Source organism: Mesocricetus auratus, unplaced genomic scaffold (assembly GCF_017639785.1).
Source record: "Mesocricetus auratus isolate SY011 unplaced genomic scaffold, BCM_Maur_2.0 Super-Scaffold_100030, whole genome shotgun sequence".
NCBI lineage: Eukaryota > Metazoa > Chordata > Mammalia > Rodentia > Cricetidae > Mesocricetus > Mesocricetus auratus.
The window spans coordinates 15,883,820-15,901,861 of NW_024429211.1; the positions used below are offsets into that span (position 1 = coordinate 15,883,820).

General features: G+C 41.3%; 1 protein-coding gene across 1 annotated transcript in view; it reads left to right on the top strand.

Annotated features, from left to right (window-relative positions):
* LOC121134805 (mas-related G-protein coupled receptor member B2-like) overlaps positions 1-17,856 on the top strand; it is a 32,958-nt gene extending 15,102 nt beyond the window's left edge. Inside the window, 2 exon segments of the mRNA XM_040733361.1 lie at positions 16,852-16,964; positions 16,967-17,856. Of these exon segments, the coding sequence (XP_040589295.1) occupies positions 16,852-16,964; positions 16,967-17,856 (1,003 nt within the window).
* The last annotated feature ends 186 nt before the right edge of the window (positions 17,857-18,042 follow it).

The window sequence follows — 18,042 nt, forward strand, 5'->3', positions numbered from 1 at the left end:
GTACCTTCATTGGCATGTCTTTCTTAAGGTTGGGAAAGTTTTCTTCTATGATTTTGTTGAATATGCCTTCTGCCCCTTTGAGGTGGATGTCTTCTCCTTCTTCTATACCTATTATTCTTAGGTTTGGTCTTTTCATGGTGTCCCATAATTCCTGGATGTTTTGTGTTAAGGATTTGTTGGATTTAAGGTTTTCTTTGGTTGATAAATCCATTTCTCCTAATGTATCTTCAACACTTGAGATTCTCTCTTCCATCTCTTCTATTCTGTTGGTAATGCTTGTATTGGTAGTGCCTGACTGTTTGTCCAGTTTTTCTATTTTCTGACTTTCTTCAGATTGTGTTTTTTTTAGTGTCTCTATTCAGTTTTCAACCCTTGCAGCGTTAGCATTGCTTCTTGCAATTTTCTGTTTATCTGTTCGTCTGTTTGTTGCCTTTTATGAATTTTTTGGTTTGTTCTTTCTTCCATTTCTTGCATTTTTTGGTTTGCTTTTTGTTCCATTTCTTGGATTTTGTGCTTTGTTTCTTCTTCCATTTCCTGCCTTTTTTGGTTTGTTTCTTCCTCCATTTTTTTCATTTTTTGCTTTGTTTTTTCTACCATTTCTTGCATTTTTTGCTTTGTTTCTTCTTCCATTTCCTGCCTTATTTGGTATGTTTCTTCTTCTAATTCTTGCATTTTTTGCTTTGCTTTTTCTTCCATTTCTTGCATTTTTTGCTTCATTTCTTCTTCCATTTCGTGCCTTTTTTAGTTTGTTTTTTCTTCCAATTCTTGCATTTTTTGGTTTGTTTTTTCTTCCATTTCTTGCATTTTTTGGTTTGTTTTTTCTTCCATTTCGTTGAGGGATTTTCCAATATCCTCTTTTAGGGCCTCTATCATTTTCATGAAAGTGCTTTTAAGGTTGTTCTCTTCTGCTTCCTTCGCGTTGGAATATTGGGGTCTTGCTGGTGTGGAGTCTCTAGAATCTGGCGGTGTCATATTTGTTTTTCTGTTGCTGACTGTGTTTTTGTATTGTCTCTTTCCCATCTCTTCTTTTAGTGGGTGCAGAAAGAGCCCCTTCCTGGTCTGGGGACCAGAGTTCCCTTTTGGTGGGTGCTAGTAAGTCCAGTAATCTGGTGGTTCTTCTATGCCTTGTCCAAATGCTGGTCCGTGGGTAGAGAAGAAGAACAGGAATCTGGGGCGCTTAGCCTCCTACCTGGTCCCCTGGACCCTATGCTGGGTCCTGTTGTACCTGATCCGGAACAGCTACTCCCCTGGTCTCCCTGGCTCCTGTAGTTTCCTGGTCTCTTTGGTGGGAGAGAAGATCTGGAGTCTGGGGTGCTTGGCTCCCAACGGGATTGGGAGCTCTGTGCAGTTCCCAGGCGATCTGCAGGCTCTGGAACACAGGCCGGGAAGCTGGCCTGTTTACCTGATGCTCCCGCCGGGATTGGGAGCTCTGTGGAGTTCCCAGGCGATCTGCAGGCTCTGGAACACAGGCCGGGAAGCTGGCCTGTTTACCTGATGATGCCAGAGGGACAGCTACTTCCCTGTACTCCCAGCCTCCTCTCCTTTCCTGGAATCGTTGGTGGGAGAGAAGACCTGGAGTCTGGGGTGCTTGGCTCCCACCGGGATTGGGAGCTCTGTGCAGTTCCCAGGCGATCTGCAGGCTCTAGAACACAGGCCGGGAAGCTGGCCTGTTTACCTGATGATGCCAGAGGGACAGCTACTTCCCTGTACTCCCAGCCTCCTCTCCTTTCCTGGAATCGTTGGTGGGAGAGAAGATCTGGAGTCTGGGGTGCTTGGCTCCCACCGGGATTGGGAGCTCTGTGCAGTTCCCAGGCGATCTGCAGGCTCTGGAACACAGGCCGCCGGGAAGCTGGCCTGTTTACCTGATGTTCCCACCGGGCTTGGGAGCTCTGTGCAGTTCCCAGGCGATCTGCAGGCTCTGGAACACAGGCCGGGAAGCTGGCCTGTTTACCTGATGCTCCCACCGGGACTGGGAGCTCTGTGCAGTTCCCAGGCGATCTGCAGGCTCTGGAACACAGGCCGGGAAGCTGGCCTGTTTACCTGATGATGCCAGAGGGACAGCTACTTCCCTGTACTCCCAGCCTCCTCTCCTTTCCTGGAATCGTTGGTGGGAGAGAAGATCTGGAGTCTGGGGTGCTTGGCTCCCACCGGGATTGGGAGCTCTGTGCAGTTCCCAGGCGATCTGCAGGCTCTGGAACACAGGCCGGGAAGCTGGCCTGTTTACCTGATGCTCCCACCGGGCTTGGGAGCTCTGTGCAGTTCCCAGGCGATCTGCAGGCTCTGGAACACAGGCCGGGAAGCTGTCCTGTTTACCTGATGCTCCCGCCGGGATTGGGAGCTCTGTGCAGTTCCCAGGCGATCTGCAGGCTCTGGAACACAGGCCCGGAAGCTGGCCTGTTTACCTGATGCTCCCACCGGGACTGGGAGCTCTGTGCAGTTCCCAGGCGATCTGCAGGCTCTGGAACACAGGCCGGGAAGCTGGCCTGTTTACCTCTGTATGTATTATTTTTAAATTAAATTAGAAACAAGGTTGCTTCACATGTCAATTCCAGGTCCCTCTCTGTTTCCCTCCCCTCCTCCTGTGCCATCCCACCCGGACCCGCAATATCCCTTCATTTCCTCAGGGAGGGTGAGGCCCTCAATGTGGGTGTCCATAGTCTGTCATTTCATCCAGGGCAGGGCCTAGACCCTCCCCCAAGTGTTCAGGATGAGAGTTCATCTCACAATGTTGGATGGGAGTCCAAAGTCCATTTGTATACCCAGGATAAATACTGATCTACTACTCAAGGATCAATAGATTACCTAGGCATTCTCACTGACACCCACATTCAGGGGGTCTTGATCAGTCGCATGCTGGATTCCCAGACATACCCCTTTTATGTCAACTCTCAAATACTACTAGAGGTCACATGTGAGCCCAGGACCAAGGTCCCTAGGATGAGTCATTAGGATTCACACCTCAAAAGACCCACAGATATTCCCAAATCCATCATCCTGGATAAACAAGTGTCCACTAATTGGTCGACAAAGTCAAACCACACGCAAATCACAGCATTCTTCCATGAAGGTCCTCTTGTCTTCCAATGAAATTATATTATTTAAATGGAAAGGAACTCAAGAATTCTTTAATTTGTAGAATGTAAGGTTAAATCATAGAAGAACAGGCTTAGAATTCTGAGCATTTATACTGGAAGAACATAAGATTAACAGATTTTATAGAGTAGGTTATATGAACTGGTACACATACTGTGGTTTTTGAGGTGGGTGGGCAACATACTTCTTTGTACTGATGAAATAAAACAAAAACATTTCTGTTCAGAGGTGCTAGTTGTAACCCCAAATTTGGGAGGAGAAAGCCCAATGATCTAAATCATCATGGCTAAATAAATTTAAAAAACAATTAAAGCAAGCATTTTGACTTATGTACATGTGCTGCAGCTCCCTTGATAAGGAACCAATCCAATGGGTAAACAAAGATATTTATTTAAGGAAGCAATCACTTACAGGGGAAACGCTCCAAGAGAGAGGGGACACCCACCTGTTCCTTCTTTTATATCCTGAATTTTACCACATACACATGACTTAGTCCCGAACTGCAGGTACCTGGTCTTTCTCTAAACCTGCTAAGATGGGGTTCAAGAATTGAGCATTGGATGTGAAAAAGACAAGGCTTTTATTGATGAGGGGTTTCCTCCTGTATGCCATGAATATATGCTTCTCTTATTGGTTGATGAATAAATGCTGATTGGCCAGTAGCGAGTCAAGAAATATAGATAGGACTACCAGACTAGGAGAATCATGTGAAGAGGAAGGCAGTGAGGAGACACCATAAAGACACCATGTAGCTGCAGAAAGAGCAAGAGGGATGGGCATCACTGGTAAGCCAAGACAAACTGGAGCTACATAGTTTAATTTTTTTAACTGTATTATAATTGCTTTTTATTGCAGATTATCAAAAAGAAGTCATTGGGTAATAGAAAGGGTATCTCAATTAAGAGATGTTACTATATCTATATAGTAAGGAAGCTTCTCTAGATTATAGAGTACTTTAAAGAATACAAAGGCAGATGATGCAATACAAAATTGTGGAAAAACTTACACAATGTTTCCTCAAAGGAAAACATGCAAATAGACAATAGACAAAATCAAAATCGCCTAATTTCTTTGGGCACTTCACAAAAGAGAATGTAAAACATTAGCATTATAAATATGGAAGTAGAAAATAGGAAGAGAGAAGAGGGCTTTGAAAGGGTAACAGAAAGGATGTATATGAGCAGCATGCATAATATACATGCATGCAGTCATCATGGACTCCTTATTTTAAGACTAAGTCAAGGAATGAAATGATGTGGTGCAACAGTCTTCGTGAGAATAGGTTTCCTGTAGAGTTGTTTCATTAGTATCTGTGAAAGAGTGAAACATTAGGGATTTAGTGCTAAATCTAAAAGTGGTTTGGCAAAATCATTGCCAATGGTGTTAACAGTTTTAAAGGCACAAAGAAATGTCTCACATTCTTAGAGCATCATACGATTCATATTGAAATGAAATTTTGAGTGATAAAATTGAGAACTCCTTGGTAGTTTTCCATATACCCAACATAAAAATGATGGTCTTCATTTTTAAATAAAAGTAAAGTGTGACTTTTATTTATAAAACATACTAAAAATCCTCTTTATTTTGTGCATTAATATAAATGGTTATCCAAATGGTGAATAAATGCACAAAAATTTACTGTTGTGGAAAAGAGACTGTATCAAAAGACAGTGTGTAGAGAGGAGAGAGAGGGTATAAAAGATAAAAGATAATGAAAGCAAAGGATAGGAAAGGAGGAAAGGGAGAGAGGAAGGGAGAAAAAATAGAAGACCCATGGGGGCTATGTTGGCCAGTATGCAGTAGTTCCTGAGCCATTCATGTAATTATATAGTGGTAGAACATTCTTGCAAGTAGTTTGACTCCCAGGCATTATGTGTTGTGGTTTCTCTTATGCATATCTTATGACTCCTCTTCTAAAATTTTCCTACAGTAATCCATATACATATTCACCAAAAGGCATGCACAAATATGTTCACAGCAGAAGTATTCATGATACTATAAAATAAGTAATTACTTAAATGTCTACCAACAGAGAGATAAATTGAGTTTCATTTATTTGAGAGAGCTAACCAATAAGAATCCTGATCTTTAAATGGGTGGCACTAGAAGAAACCATTCTGAGTGAGGTAACCCAGTAAGAAAAACACAAACATTGTGTGTACTCACTCATATATGGATTGTAGACATGAATCAGGGGAGTGCCAGCCTACAATCCCACTGCCAGAGAGTCTAGGAAATCGGAAGGACCCTAAGAGATATACGCATGGAACCCCAGAGAAGATGGAATGAGGCAAGATACCCTGAATGGATTGGGAATATGGGGAGTGAGGGGAGAGTGAGCCAGGAAAAAAAAAGAGGGGGGAAAGAGGAAGGGACAGTAGGACATGCAGGAGCAGGAAAGTTGAGTTGGGGCAAGAATAGAGGAGAGTACGATGAGAGATACCATAAAACAGGGAGTCATTCTAGGTTTGAGGGGATATCATTCACTAGTGAGATTTCCAGTGATCTACAAGAATGACACCAGCTGGCAAACTAAGCAATTGTGGATAGAGTACCTTAAATGCCCCTCCCTGGAAATGATTTTGATGACTATCTTATATACCATCCTAGAACCTCCATCCAGTGACAGACAGAAGCAGAGGCAGACACCCACAGCTAAACATTGAACTAAACTCCTGGAACCCAGTGACAGAGATGGAGAAGCGATGAGCAAAGGGGTTAAGACTGGGCTGTTGAAACCCAGAGAAGCAGCTGACCTGAACAAGGAAGAGCTCTTGGACCCCAGACTGATGGCTGAGAGGCCAGCATTGGACTGAAACAGATCCCCTGAATGTGGGTGTCAGTGAGGAAGCCTAGGCAATTTATTGTGCTTTGGGTAGTAGATCAGTATATATCCCAGGCACACAAATGAATTTATGGCACTCATCCCACAATGAGGGATGCTCTGTCAATCTGGATACTTGGGAGAGGTCCTAGGCCCTCCCCAGAACAAAATGACAGACTCTACAGATCCCCGTGGAGGGCCTTATGCGCCTTGGAAGAATGGATTTGGGATTGGGTGGGGGACTGGGGGAGGCTGGTGGGGGAAGCAGGTGTGGAGGGGAGGAAGAGGAACCTGGGACTGTCATGGGAAGTAAGCTTGTTTCTAATTTAAATACATAATAATAGTTTTACTATAACTTGGCCTTAAAGATTAAGACAGAAGCAGCCTGTTCTTCATTAGTAATAAAAGTATGAAGATGGGTGAGAGTTGGAACATAGGGCACCTGCAGAGGATTTAAAAGGACTGTCAGCTTGAATGTCATTTGCAGGGAAACCACACTGAGTCCACCACTGCTGTGGACGAGTACCAAGGGTGTCACACCTTCAACTTCCAGGGCCCTTCAAGGCAGCATGGTCTACTTATGTTTCAGTTATACAATTACAAACCCAAGGCTGGCAATCTTTGATATTTGTGGTTGTGGAAATTGACCCTGAATGGAGAGAACAACAATTATTTACAGAAAGGTAGACCAGTCAAGATGGGATGGTAGAGTTGATATGTGAGGCATGACATGATTAGGATTCAGTTATTCCTACACAACTGAATTTGATACAACTTGATGTTACAAACTATGATGGGAATTGGTCCCTAATGAGGGTAGAGTAATTATTGGACACAGGTAGACCTAAAAGGATGCAATGGGAGAGGCCAATGTGAGAGTGGATATGGGGCAGATGCCAAGAACCATCTTAGTAGTCATCAGGACTCAAAGGTTTCTGCTGTGTGACTTTCCAGTATAAATACATGGAGTCATAAAGTTTACTCAACATTTTTATAAGCCTCACCTGGGTCAGACACACTTCCTCAGATACTGAAGGCCAATCCTGATTTCAGACAAGGAAGGCAAGTCTAGAATGAAAGAGCCTTCTTCATCCTTGGACAGCTCTCCACCTCTAGACCTGTAAATGGAAGGTAAGGATATATTCCAAGAATGTTCAGAGATTCACTTTCATGTGTTTTCTCTGAGTTGATATACCATGTTCCCATGTTGCTACTACAAAGTGCTACATGCAGGGTCCAGGGCATCCTCCTGGCAAGGCATGACAAAGAAGCTTCTTTTGAACCACAGAGATGACCTGGATTAAACAGACTTTTCTTACTTTCCTAAAGTCATTCATATTCATGTCTGTTGTTTCCTTAAGGAAGAAGGTTATGTGGAACCGTGGGACCCTGCACAACAGGTTCATTGTTGTTTCTCAAAGCTGATCTGCAGTGTTTGTGTGTCCCATTCAAGTAGAAAAAAAGATGGTTATAAATTGAAAAACTGAAAAGTACCACAAGAAGTGTTTATTTACAATGGACAAGGTCTTATAGACAGAGGAAATACAAGGGGAATAATGATGAAGCAAGAGAGGGAAGGAAGTTGTCCACTCCTTGCCTCTCACAATCATCAGCATTAACTGGTACTGGAGAAGGAGAAATGGGGTCAGGGATGGAAGGAAGAGAGCTCATACTTATATGTCAGTAGTAAGAGGGGACAGCTAGATGCCTAGACAAGCACTGATATTGTCAACACAAAGCTGACCAGGAGAGGGTTAGGTAACCCAATTCTCAAACACCCATCCTTTTCCTCTCTTGTGTCCTTGGAATGTCACCAACTGCCTCTTTATTCCTCTGCTGATGCTCTTGTGGGAAATTCATCCATTTTGATAAAAAAAAGTTAGACTGAAATCTATGTGGGAAAACATACTTATTTACTACAGCATGAGAGTGGCTACGAAAATACATAACTGTAGAATCCATTACCAGGAAAGCTGTTGTGTACAGATTTGCAGCTGCACCTCATCAGACACAAGAACTGCAGCTTTGCTGGTCCTCTTGTCTAAGGGGGTAGCAGCATCTGTGTTCAAGATCTCTCAGCCACATCAGCATGTCAGTGCAGGGGAGACACACAGAGGAGCAGGAGTGATGTTCCTGTAAAATCCCTGTTACATTTCCCCACACATCTCTGAATATCCAGTTTCTGGTCATGTGTTTGTCATCTGATTCAGACAAAATGCAAACTAGTGTCCCTTTTAATTTAAAACTCAGATAATTCATTAAGAAAGAAATTAATGGACTTGGTCTATCTAGAATTCTTTGAATGTCTTGAAGGTTTCTCAACATAAGATCATAGCGAGATTTTTTTGCTATCTTCTCAAAAATGGGGGAAAGTGGAGCAGAGAACACAGAAAAGCATCAGAAGACATGCATAGAGAAGAATTCAAGGATATGATATTAATGTAATTACAGGAAACCCCTTTTGAAATTTAACTATTCTTCTACCTAGGGAAAACATCACAGCAAATGTCATTTAAGGAAAGCATGTCTACGGGCTGCAGGTGAACACTACCATTGCTACTTTTAAGTTGACTGTAGCTGATGTCCACCACTTCCAGCATCATCTCCATTTGAATTCTCTCCTGCTGATTCACAAGTTTTTCAGCTAAGAATTTTATTTAACCACAATTGTGACTGCTATCTTGCTTATAGTGTGGGTTAGTCTCCTGTGCTTTTTCATTATTCACTTGTAATAGGAACAGGGTGTTGTGGTGTACACAAGTTTGTCAGTGAGGTAATCTTTTCCTGGGATTAGTTTATAAAGTAACTGTGGTACAAGCATGATGGCATGAATTCCCACCTCTCAAATAATCCAGGCCTGACAAGGCATGCCCAACATTCCAGTGCTGGAGATGCAGAAACCAGAGGTTCCCTGGTCTGCTGTTGAGTCTCTGAACTACATGTGCAGTGAGAAACCATGTCTCAAAAAGTAAGGTAGTGTTCTATCAAAGAAAAGCTTGATATCTGCCCATAACTTCTAAAATACCTAGAGACACACAGACATACACACACACACCAGCCCTGTTACTAAAGGTTTTTGAAATTCACACTGTCAGATAATCAATCACTCATCCATTTATGCTACAATTCCATCCTCTGAAAACTGGTAAAAAAAAGAAAAAAATAATCAGGTGACAATATAGGTAAGCTTTTAATGAATAAAATCATTTAGACCGCATATGAGGTCACCCTGTTCCTCTACTAACTATAATCTAGTTGCAACTACTTATCCATCAAGGTTTGTATTTCAACTGCTGCACCTTCTCAGCTTCTCTTCAATTTGCACAGAAGGCTTTTGTCATCAGAGAAAACTCTCCATCTCCTACTATCTTCTGGAAGAGACTATGGAGAAGGCTGGTGTTATATTTGATCTTTCTTTCTCATTTCTCTGCACTCCACTTAGCAGACCTGGCCATTTTCCAGTTCCCTCTCTGTAGCCATACTCAGACCTCACCTTCCTTCCTTCTCCCTCCTTCCTCTGCTGAGCATGTCAGAACCATATCCATCCCCAAGTCTTGCACCTAAGTGTGTCCTGATGATTAACTAAGCTGTGTTGGGTCTTTAGCTCAGTGACCTGCCTTTGATCGATGTCAGTGATTTATCCATGCATCAATATCTTCTGAATATACTCAGGGCTGTTGACAAAAAGAGTTTGGAATAGTGAGAATGTTTTTATTTTTTAATGTAATTTATTTTAAGTTGCTGTTACCAAGTTGACATGAAAAGCATAGATTTGCTCAATGACCACTTGACCAACACTTCCTGTGGTGTGTGGTACAATGTAGGTGTGAGACAAGTGTGGATGGGACCTCCATTCAGCATCTGAGCAGAAATTCAAGGTTTTAATTTGGTGGCTTTCTCCTTACCAATTCTCTAATAATGACTCCTATGCATTTCGATCAATCTTCTTAATGGCAGCAATCATTTGTGTGGGGTCAGATTTTGCCATAACATAGACCAGCATGGTGTAGTAACTTTTCTTAGATAGCACAGGATAACTAATAAACTACTTCCTTTTAATGTATGATTGGATTTAGTAAAACCATAGTTCAAACAAATTAAGGCATATTGCTGACCTCAACATGGGAACCAGGTCTAAGGAGACCCTTTAACATAGCAACTGAATTAATTCTTTTCTCCATTCTGCTTTTATTGAGAAATTTTATCTCCCATTCAGCAAGCCTATGAGTAAAATTGTGAGAGTGTGTTTGTGGGATGCTGGCTGACTGGGAGGATGACTGACAACTGGTATGACAACCAACCGGTGTGGTTTACAGCTCTGATCTCATTGTTAAAGGAAAACCACAATGTTCTCTGTCCTGATTTGTATAAATGGTTTACACATAAGTGATTACTTTTTCTTTTAAAATATTATTAAGCCAGGGCAACTTCTTGCTACATTTGCATTTATAATAGGGTCACATTAATGCAGTGTTGTCATGTGAATAATAGGCAATCAACAGTGAAGTTTTTTTCTTTTTATCTTTAAATAGAAACAAGCTTGTTTTCCAGGCCAGTCCCAGTTCCCTTTCCCTCTCCTCTCCTCTCCCCTGCTCTGACTAATGCCCTATCCATTGGTGGAAGTTCATTTGTGTATATGTTGATGAATAAAGCACTGTTGACCAATAGGGAAGCAAGATACGTGGGACTAGCAGTCTAGGAGGATTCTGGGAAATGTAGTAAAGAGTGGAGATTCACCATGTGATCCTGGGAAGAGAGGATACATAAGGCTGCATCCTCGGTAAGATGTGACCTTATAAGTAAATATCTGTGTGTATGTATGCATGTGTGTATGTATGTATGTATGTATGTATGTATGTATGTATGTATGTGTTACTACTTAAGGTGGAACTAGACAATGAGAAGCCTTGGACATTGACCAACATCATTGTAACTAATAGAGTATCTGTGTGGCAGGGAGAAGGCTTGTTACAGATATTGATATTCCTTTTTGGGGATCTTCTGTTCAAATCTATAATCCATTTTTGACTGTGTTTCTTTTCTTGGTGTTTTCTTCTTTGAGTTTTTTATGTTTTATAGACACCAGTCTTCTGTGTGTATAGCTGGCTAATTTAATGGTTTTTCTTCAGTAAGGTGTTTTTTCCTGTCTTCTATAAGTTCATTCAGGTATTAATTCAAATCCTTTTCTTATACCTTGACTTCCTGAACATGCTTGTAACTCTTCTTCTGAATCCTGCTTCTTGACTTTCATCTAAATTATATTCACTTGGGATACATGCTACAGGATTCATGATCTTTAGGAGAAACATATTGTTTTTATTTTTCATATTACTTGTAATTTTATGATGGGGTTTGAACCTCTGGAGTTTGGTTCTTGGTTATATCTTTTGGTATATGTTTCACTCATCATTTTGTAGTTCCCAGATAGATTATGAACTTTGTACTTTGGGGGAATCCCAAAGAAACAAAGTTTGTCAGAGGCAGTCCTCTATCAGGAGTCTGTGAGTACCTACAGAGTAGATCAAGGTAGGGTATTTAGCTGGAGAGATAGTGTAGTCTTAATAAGGTATAAACAAGGCTGTGACAATTGATTGGAAGTTACATATTCTCTCGAAATGTAGAACACTGAATTTCAGTGCTTTTCCAGATCTAGGATTTTTAGTGGGTACTCTGTTATTTTCTGATAGGTTTTTCTTTATGGGTAAGCTGACACATGTTTCTTCATCCTTGAACATCAACATTCATTATGTTTCATCTACTGATGTCATTATATTTTGTTATGTAGGCCCTTTCTTTTTCATGGACATTTGGATGTCCACAATTGTTGGATTCTCCTTATGTTTATGTAGTTTAAGAATAATCCATAATGCTATAACATCATGGAATTAATCTTCTGTGCTTAAGTTTGCATCTCAGACCATCCTTCACAGGAAGTTTTCCAAAGTTGAGATCTTTTTCTATTTTCCCTTCCTTCCTCCCCTCACTCATTTCATTTTTGTACACAGTTCCTTTCTTTTCCTCCAGTCAAGGCTTTTTTGGAACTAACTCAGTAGCTTTAAATCAAGGAATTCTTCTAGACACAGCCCCTAGTCTGGCATTCCACAAGTAAGTAGCCATGCTGGTAGATGGCTTCTGTTGTACTTTGTCTTCCCCCATATATATGTCTGTGTCATAATCCCTCTATTTACCACAGTTGCCACTTCTTTCCTCTTTTTCAATCTTTCTGAAAATTTGCTTTTTTATTCTTTTTTTGTTTGATTATATTTTTTTTTAGAGAAGAACTTGCTTCACATGTCAATCCCAGTTCCCTCTCCGTCTCCTTCCCCCGCACACCCACAACATTGCCCCTAACCTCCCACACTATCACCACTTCCTTCCACATAGGAGATATCCAGAGTCTGTCATTTTGCTCAGGGAAGGGTCCAGGCACTCCCCTAAGAGTCCAGGCTGAGAGAAAGCATCCCTCTTTGTATTATAAACACATGAAATCCATTTTTATGCCAGGTATAAATACTGATCTTTCCTGTTTCACAGACTCTCAGTCAGTGGAATTGCAGACTGGCACATGGTGGTGGCTTTTTCATTCTTTAAGAGAATTAGAAGTTCAGTTAACCTCAAATCAATGCTCAAATTCTGGACTGAAACTCTTTTAGGTCATCAATATAGTCATTTACTGGATATTCTGGTGTTGGAGAATGACAAAGGCCATCATTAACCATCCCACAAAACAATTCTTTCATACACACTAGAATTATTTTCTTTCTTTTCTATGTGTTTTTTGGTACTAACTTACTCTAAAATATTTGCAAAACATTTAATTTAAATTTATAGCTTCTATTGGGATTATGAAAATTGATTTGTTAAATGAAAAGTCTCAATTTCTCACTGTGTTTCAATAGAGATATAGAGAGTTATGATGTAGCAGCAGACAACAGAAAAGTGCTTAATATCCCCAAAGGCTTTCTTGCTTTCTAGTTTCAAATCTGAAATACAGACAGGGTCACATTATCCTGAGGGTTTTATTCTCGTCATACTGGTATTACTAAGACTTGTCATTCCCATCATTACTCTCTTTCATGATTTCCTATTTTCCCAGTTGATAGCTTCCCCTGCCAGGACTGAGAGCCGCTGTTAGTCATGATTCTGGCTCCTGAGTTTCTGCACCAGAGAAGAACTTTTTTGTTTATTTGTGACCCTCATAGCACTTCCTTTTTTCTTTCTAGTTTTAAATTTAAATTAAAATAGAAAGGTTGTTTCACATGTCAATCCCAAGTCCCTCTCCCTTTCCCTCCCCTCCTCCCATGCATTTTCACCAACCCCCCCCCAATATCTTCTCATTTTCCCAGGAAGGTTGTGGCCCTCCATGGGGGTGTCCATAGTCTGTTATTTCATCCAGTGCAGGGCCTAGACCCTCCCCCAATAGTTCATGGTGGAAGTGCATCTCTCATTGTGGGATGGGCACCCAAAGTCCATTTGTACACCAGGGATAAATACTGATATACTATCCAAGGCCCCATAGATTACCTGGGCCTTCTTACTGACACCCACATTCAAGAGCTACCCCTTCTTCAAGTCAGAATTTTCTGGGGGTTAAACCAGCCCAGTATAAACCTCTTTGCTCATCAGCTCATCATTCCTCCCTCTCTGTCACTGGGTTCCTTGAGTTCAGTTCAGCATTTAGCTGTGGGAGTATGCCTCTGCTTCCATCAATAATTGGATGCAGGTTCTGTTTCTCAGACTCCAAGGCAGTGGGATTGTAGGCTGGCATTCCCCAGATCTATCCATATATGTGAGACTACATTCCATGTTTGTCTTTTTGTCACTGCGTTACCTCACTCAGGATGGTTTCCTCTAGCGCCATCCATTTTCATGTAAATTTCAGGATTCTGTTGTGTTATTTTTTTGTTGAATAGTTCTCCATTGTATAAATGTGCTATATTTTCTCTATCCACTCATCACTTGTGGGGCATGAAGGTTGTTTCCAGGTTCTGGCTATTACAAATAATGCTGCTTTGAACATAGTGGAACAGACATCCTTGTTGTATGAATGGGCATCTTTTGAATATATGCCTATGAATGGAATTGCTGGGTCTTGTATTAGGCTGATTCCCATTTTTCTGGGGAATATCCATACTGATTGCCAAAGTGGCTGTATGAGTTGGCACTCCCACCAGCAATGGAGGAGTGTTCCTCTTCCTCCACATCCTCACCAGCATAAATTCTCGTTAGTGTTTTTGATTTTAGCCAGTCTGACAGGAGTAAGAAAGAATCTCAGAGTTGTTTTGATTTGCATTTCCCTGATGCCCAGGGATGTTGACCATTTTCTCAAGTGCCTCTCAGCCATTTTAGACTCCTTTATTGAGAATTCTCTATTTAGTTCTGTAGCCCATTTTAAAATGAATCCTTTGGTGTTTTGGAGACTTATTTCTTGAGTTCTTTGTAAATTTTGGAGATCAACCCTTTGTCAGATATGGGGTTAGTGAATATTTTTTCTCATTTTGTGGGCTGCCCTTTGTCTTGTTGAGTTTGTCCTTTGCCTTACAGAAGCTCCTCAGTTTCAGGAGGTCACATGTATTAGTTGTTGACCTCAGTGTCTGTGCTACTGGTGTTATGTTCAGGAATCAGTCTCCTGTACCAATTTGTTCAAGGGTACTACCCACTTTCTCTTCTAAGAAGTTTAGTGTGGCTGGAGTTATGTTGAGGTCTTTGATCCATTGGACTTAAGTTTAGTGCATGGCAAAAGACATGGATCTATCTGCAGTCTGCTACATTCAAGCATCCAGTTATGTCAGCACCATTTGTTGAAGATGCTTTCTATTTTCCATTGTATAATTTTAGCTTCTGTGTCAAAGACCCAGTATTCATACATGTGTGGGTTAATATCATGGCTATCAATTTGATTTGGTGAGGTTGGATAAACTTGATTTTATCAAAGAACCAAGTCTTTGTTGTATTGATTCTTTGTATTGTTTTTCTAGTTTCTACTTTATTTATTTCAGGTCTCAGTTTGATTACTACCTGGTGTCTACTCCTCCTGGGTGAGTTTGCTTCTTTGTGTTCTAGAGCTTTCAGTTGTGCTGCTAATTCTATAGTGTAACCATTCTCTGGTTTCTTCATGTGGGTACTTAGTGCTATGAACTTCCCTCGTCCACTGCTTTCAAAGTGCCCCATAGGTTTGAGTATGTTGTGTCTTCATTCTCATTGAATTCTAGGAAGTCTTTAATTTCTTTTTTATTTCTTCTTTGATGCAGGACTGGTGCAATTGTGCATTATTCAATTTCAATGAGTTTGTAGAGTTTCTTCAATTTGTGTTTTTGTTGAATTATAATTTTAACACATGGTAGTCTGATAAGATACATGGAGTTATTCCAAGTTTTTGTACCTGCTGAGGTTTGATATGTTGCCAAGTATGTGGTCAATTTTTGAGAAGGTTCCATATGGCGCTGAGGAGAAGGTATATTCTTTTTTATTAGGATGGAATGTTTCTGTCTCATATTCCTGTCTAATGGTGAGAGTGCGGTGTTGAAGTCTCCCAACTATAAGTGTGTGGGGCTTTATACATGATTTGAGTTTTAGTAATATCTTTTTTACCAACGTGGATGCCTTTGTATTTAGGGCATAGATGTTCAGAAGTGAAACTTCATCTTGGTGAAATTTTCCTTTGATGAGCATGAAATGACATCCTTCATCTCTTTTGATTGATTTTATTTTGAAGTCTAATTTTTTAGATATTAGTATTACTAACCCTGCTTGTATCTTTGGTCCATTTGATTGGAAAAAAATTTCCGAACCTTTAACTTTGTGGTAAGTCTGTCTTTGAGTCTGAGGTGTGTTTCTTGCATGCAGCAGAAGGATGGGTTCTGTCTTCGAATCCATTCTGTTAGCCTGTGCTTTTTATGGGCGAGTTAAGACCATTAATATGAGGGATATTAATAACCATTGATTGCTCATTCTTCTTTAATTTGGAATGGTTGTTGGTGGTGAAATTATGTGCGGAATTACACCCCCTTTTTCTTTTGACTGTTGGTATGGTGAGGTTATCTAATGCCTAATTTTTTCTGGTTGTACTTAACTTCCTTGGGTTGTTATTTCCTTCCAGAACTTTCTGTAGGCCTGGGTTAGTGCATATGAATTGCTTGAATCTAGTTTTGTCATGGAATATCTTGTTTTCTCCATCTATAGTTGTCTTCTGGTTAGAGGACCATAGTTCCCTTCGGTGGGTGCAAGCAAATCCAATACTCTGGCAGTTCTCCTCTTCCTGATCCTAGTCCTGGTCCTGTGGATTGAGAATAAGACCAGGAATCTGGGGTTTGTAGGTTCCCACCAGGAGGGGAGACTTATTGGCTGTCTCCAGACACTGGAACATGGGCCCAGAAACAAACCCCAAATTGCCTGGTCCCATGGGTGCAGAAGACCAGGAAACGGGGGAGCATAGACTCCCGTCAGGCAGAGAGGCTCAGCGGCAGTCCCCAGGCAGTCCCTAGGCACTGGAAGGCAGGTCCAGATACAGTGCCCGGTTTACCTGGTCCTGTAGATGGAAAAGAAGATCAGGAATCTGGACTGCATAGGCTCCTGCCAGGAGGGGTGGCTCAGTGGTGATCCCCAGGCAGTCCTCAGGAATGAAAAGAACCATCTTAAGATAGGAGAATTTGGGTCTTACATTTCTGTTTCTTTTTGACACAACTCCAGACACTGAGTGCCTGTACTGGGGCTATCAGCTATTCTCATATCAGTACAGGACATGGGTTGTAGATAGCCCAAATAAATACAAATTGGATTTCAATTAAACCTCCGGATATATAGGTTTATTTTCTATCCTCAATCCTCTTTCTCTTCCTTATGAAACAGCTCAGTTATCACTGAAGGGTGGTCCTGGGAATCAAAAAGTACACAGCATGAGCTCATGTCTTTTTATTTTTTATTTTTTGTTCCAGGAACACTATTGGAGATTTCCTAAGCAAGGATTCCAGTGTTTCAACCTGGGACACTCCCATCACAGCACCAAATGGAAACACCTATATAGATTATAGCCATTGTGACATTATGTTCCAAGTCATATTTTTCTTTGCTTCATTGTTATCTTGGGGGGAATGGCAGCAAATGCCATGGTCCTATGGTTTCTGGGCTTCCGCTTGCAAAGGAATGCCTTCTCTGTCTACATCCTCAACTTGGCTGTGGCTGACTTCCTCTTCCTGTGCTTTGAGTTTATACTTTTCCTTCTTTTTATCAGTCACACCTTCTATGCCATTCCCATTCACATCACTTTTTTTTCTGCTGTTGTGTTAAAATTTGCTTACTTTTGTGGGCTGAACATTCTTAGCGCCATTAGCATTGAACGCCGCCTGTCTGTCATGTGGCCCACCTGGTATCGTTGCAAACGCCCAAGGCACACATCAGCTGTCATGTGTGCATTGCTTTGGTCTCTGTCTCTGTTGTTCACTGTCCTGGATGTGACAGCATGTGGTGTACTGTTTAGTAGTTTTGACATGTTTTGGAGTCAGATATTTGATTTCATCATTGTGTCCTGGTCAATATTTTTATTTGTGATTCTCTGTGGGTCCAATCTTACCCTGATGGTCAGGATCCTCTGTGGCTCACATCGGATTCCTGTGACCAGGCTGTATGTGACCCTTGTAATCACTGTGTTGTTCTTCCTGATCTTTGGTCTTCCCTCGGGGATCTACTGGCACCTCTACAGATGGATTGGCGACTTATATTATGTTCAAATTTGCTATGACTCTGTGATAGTATTCCTATCCTGCATTAACAGCAGTGCCAACCCCATAATTTACTTCTTTGTTGGCGCCATCAGACACCGAAGGTTCCAGAGGAAGTCTCTGAAGCTGTTTCTCCAGAGAGCCCTGCAGGACACTCCTGAGGAGGAGGAAGGTGGGGAAAGGGGTTCTTCAGGAGAGCCACAAGAACTGGACACTGTGTAGCACACCAGCTTGGAGACACTGTGATCAAAGAGAAAAACTTTTGAGAGAGAAATTTTCCTTACGTGTGGACTATCTTCTCAATATTTTTTGAGTTTGTCACCCTACCTCAATCAGTTAAAACAATCATTTTTGTGAATGTTGAGTGACACAGAATGTTTTGTGCAAACACTGACTGCAGCATGTCTG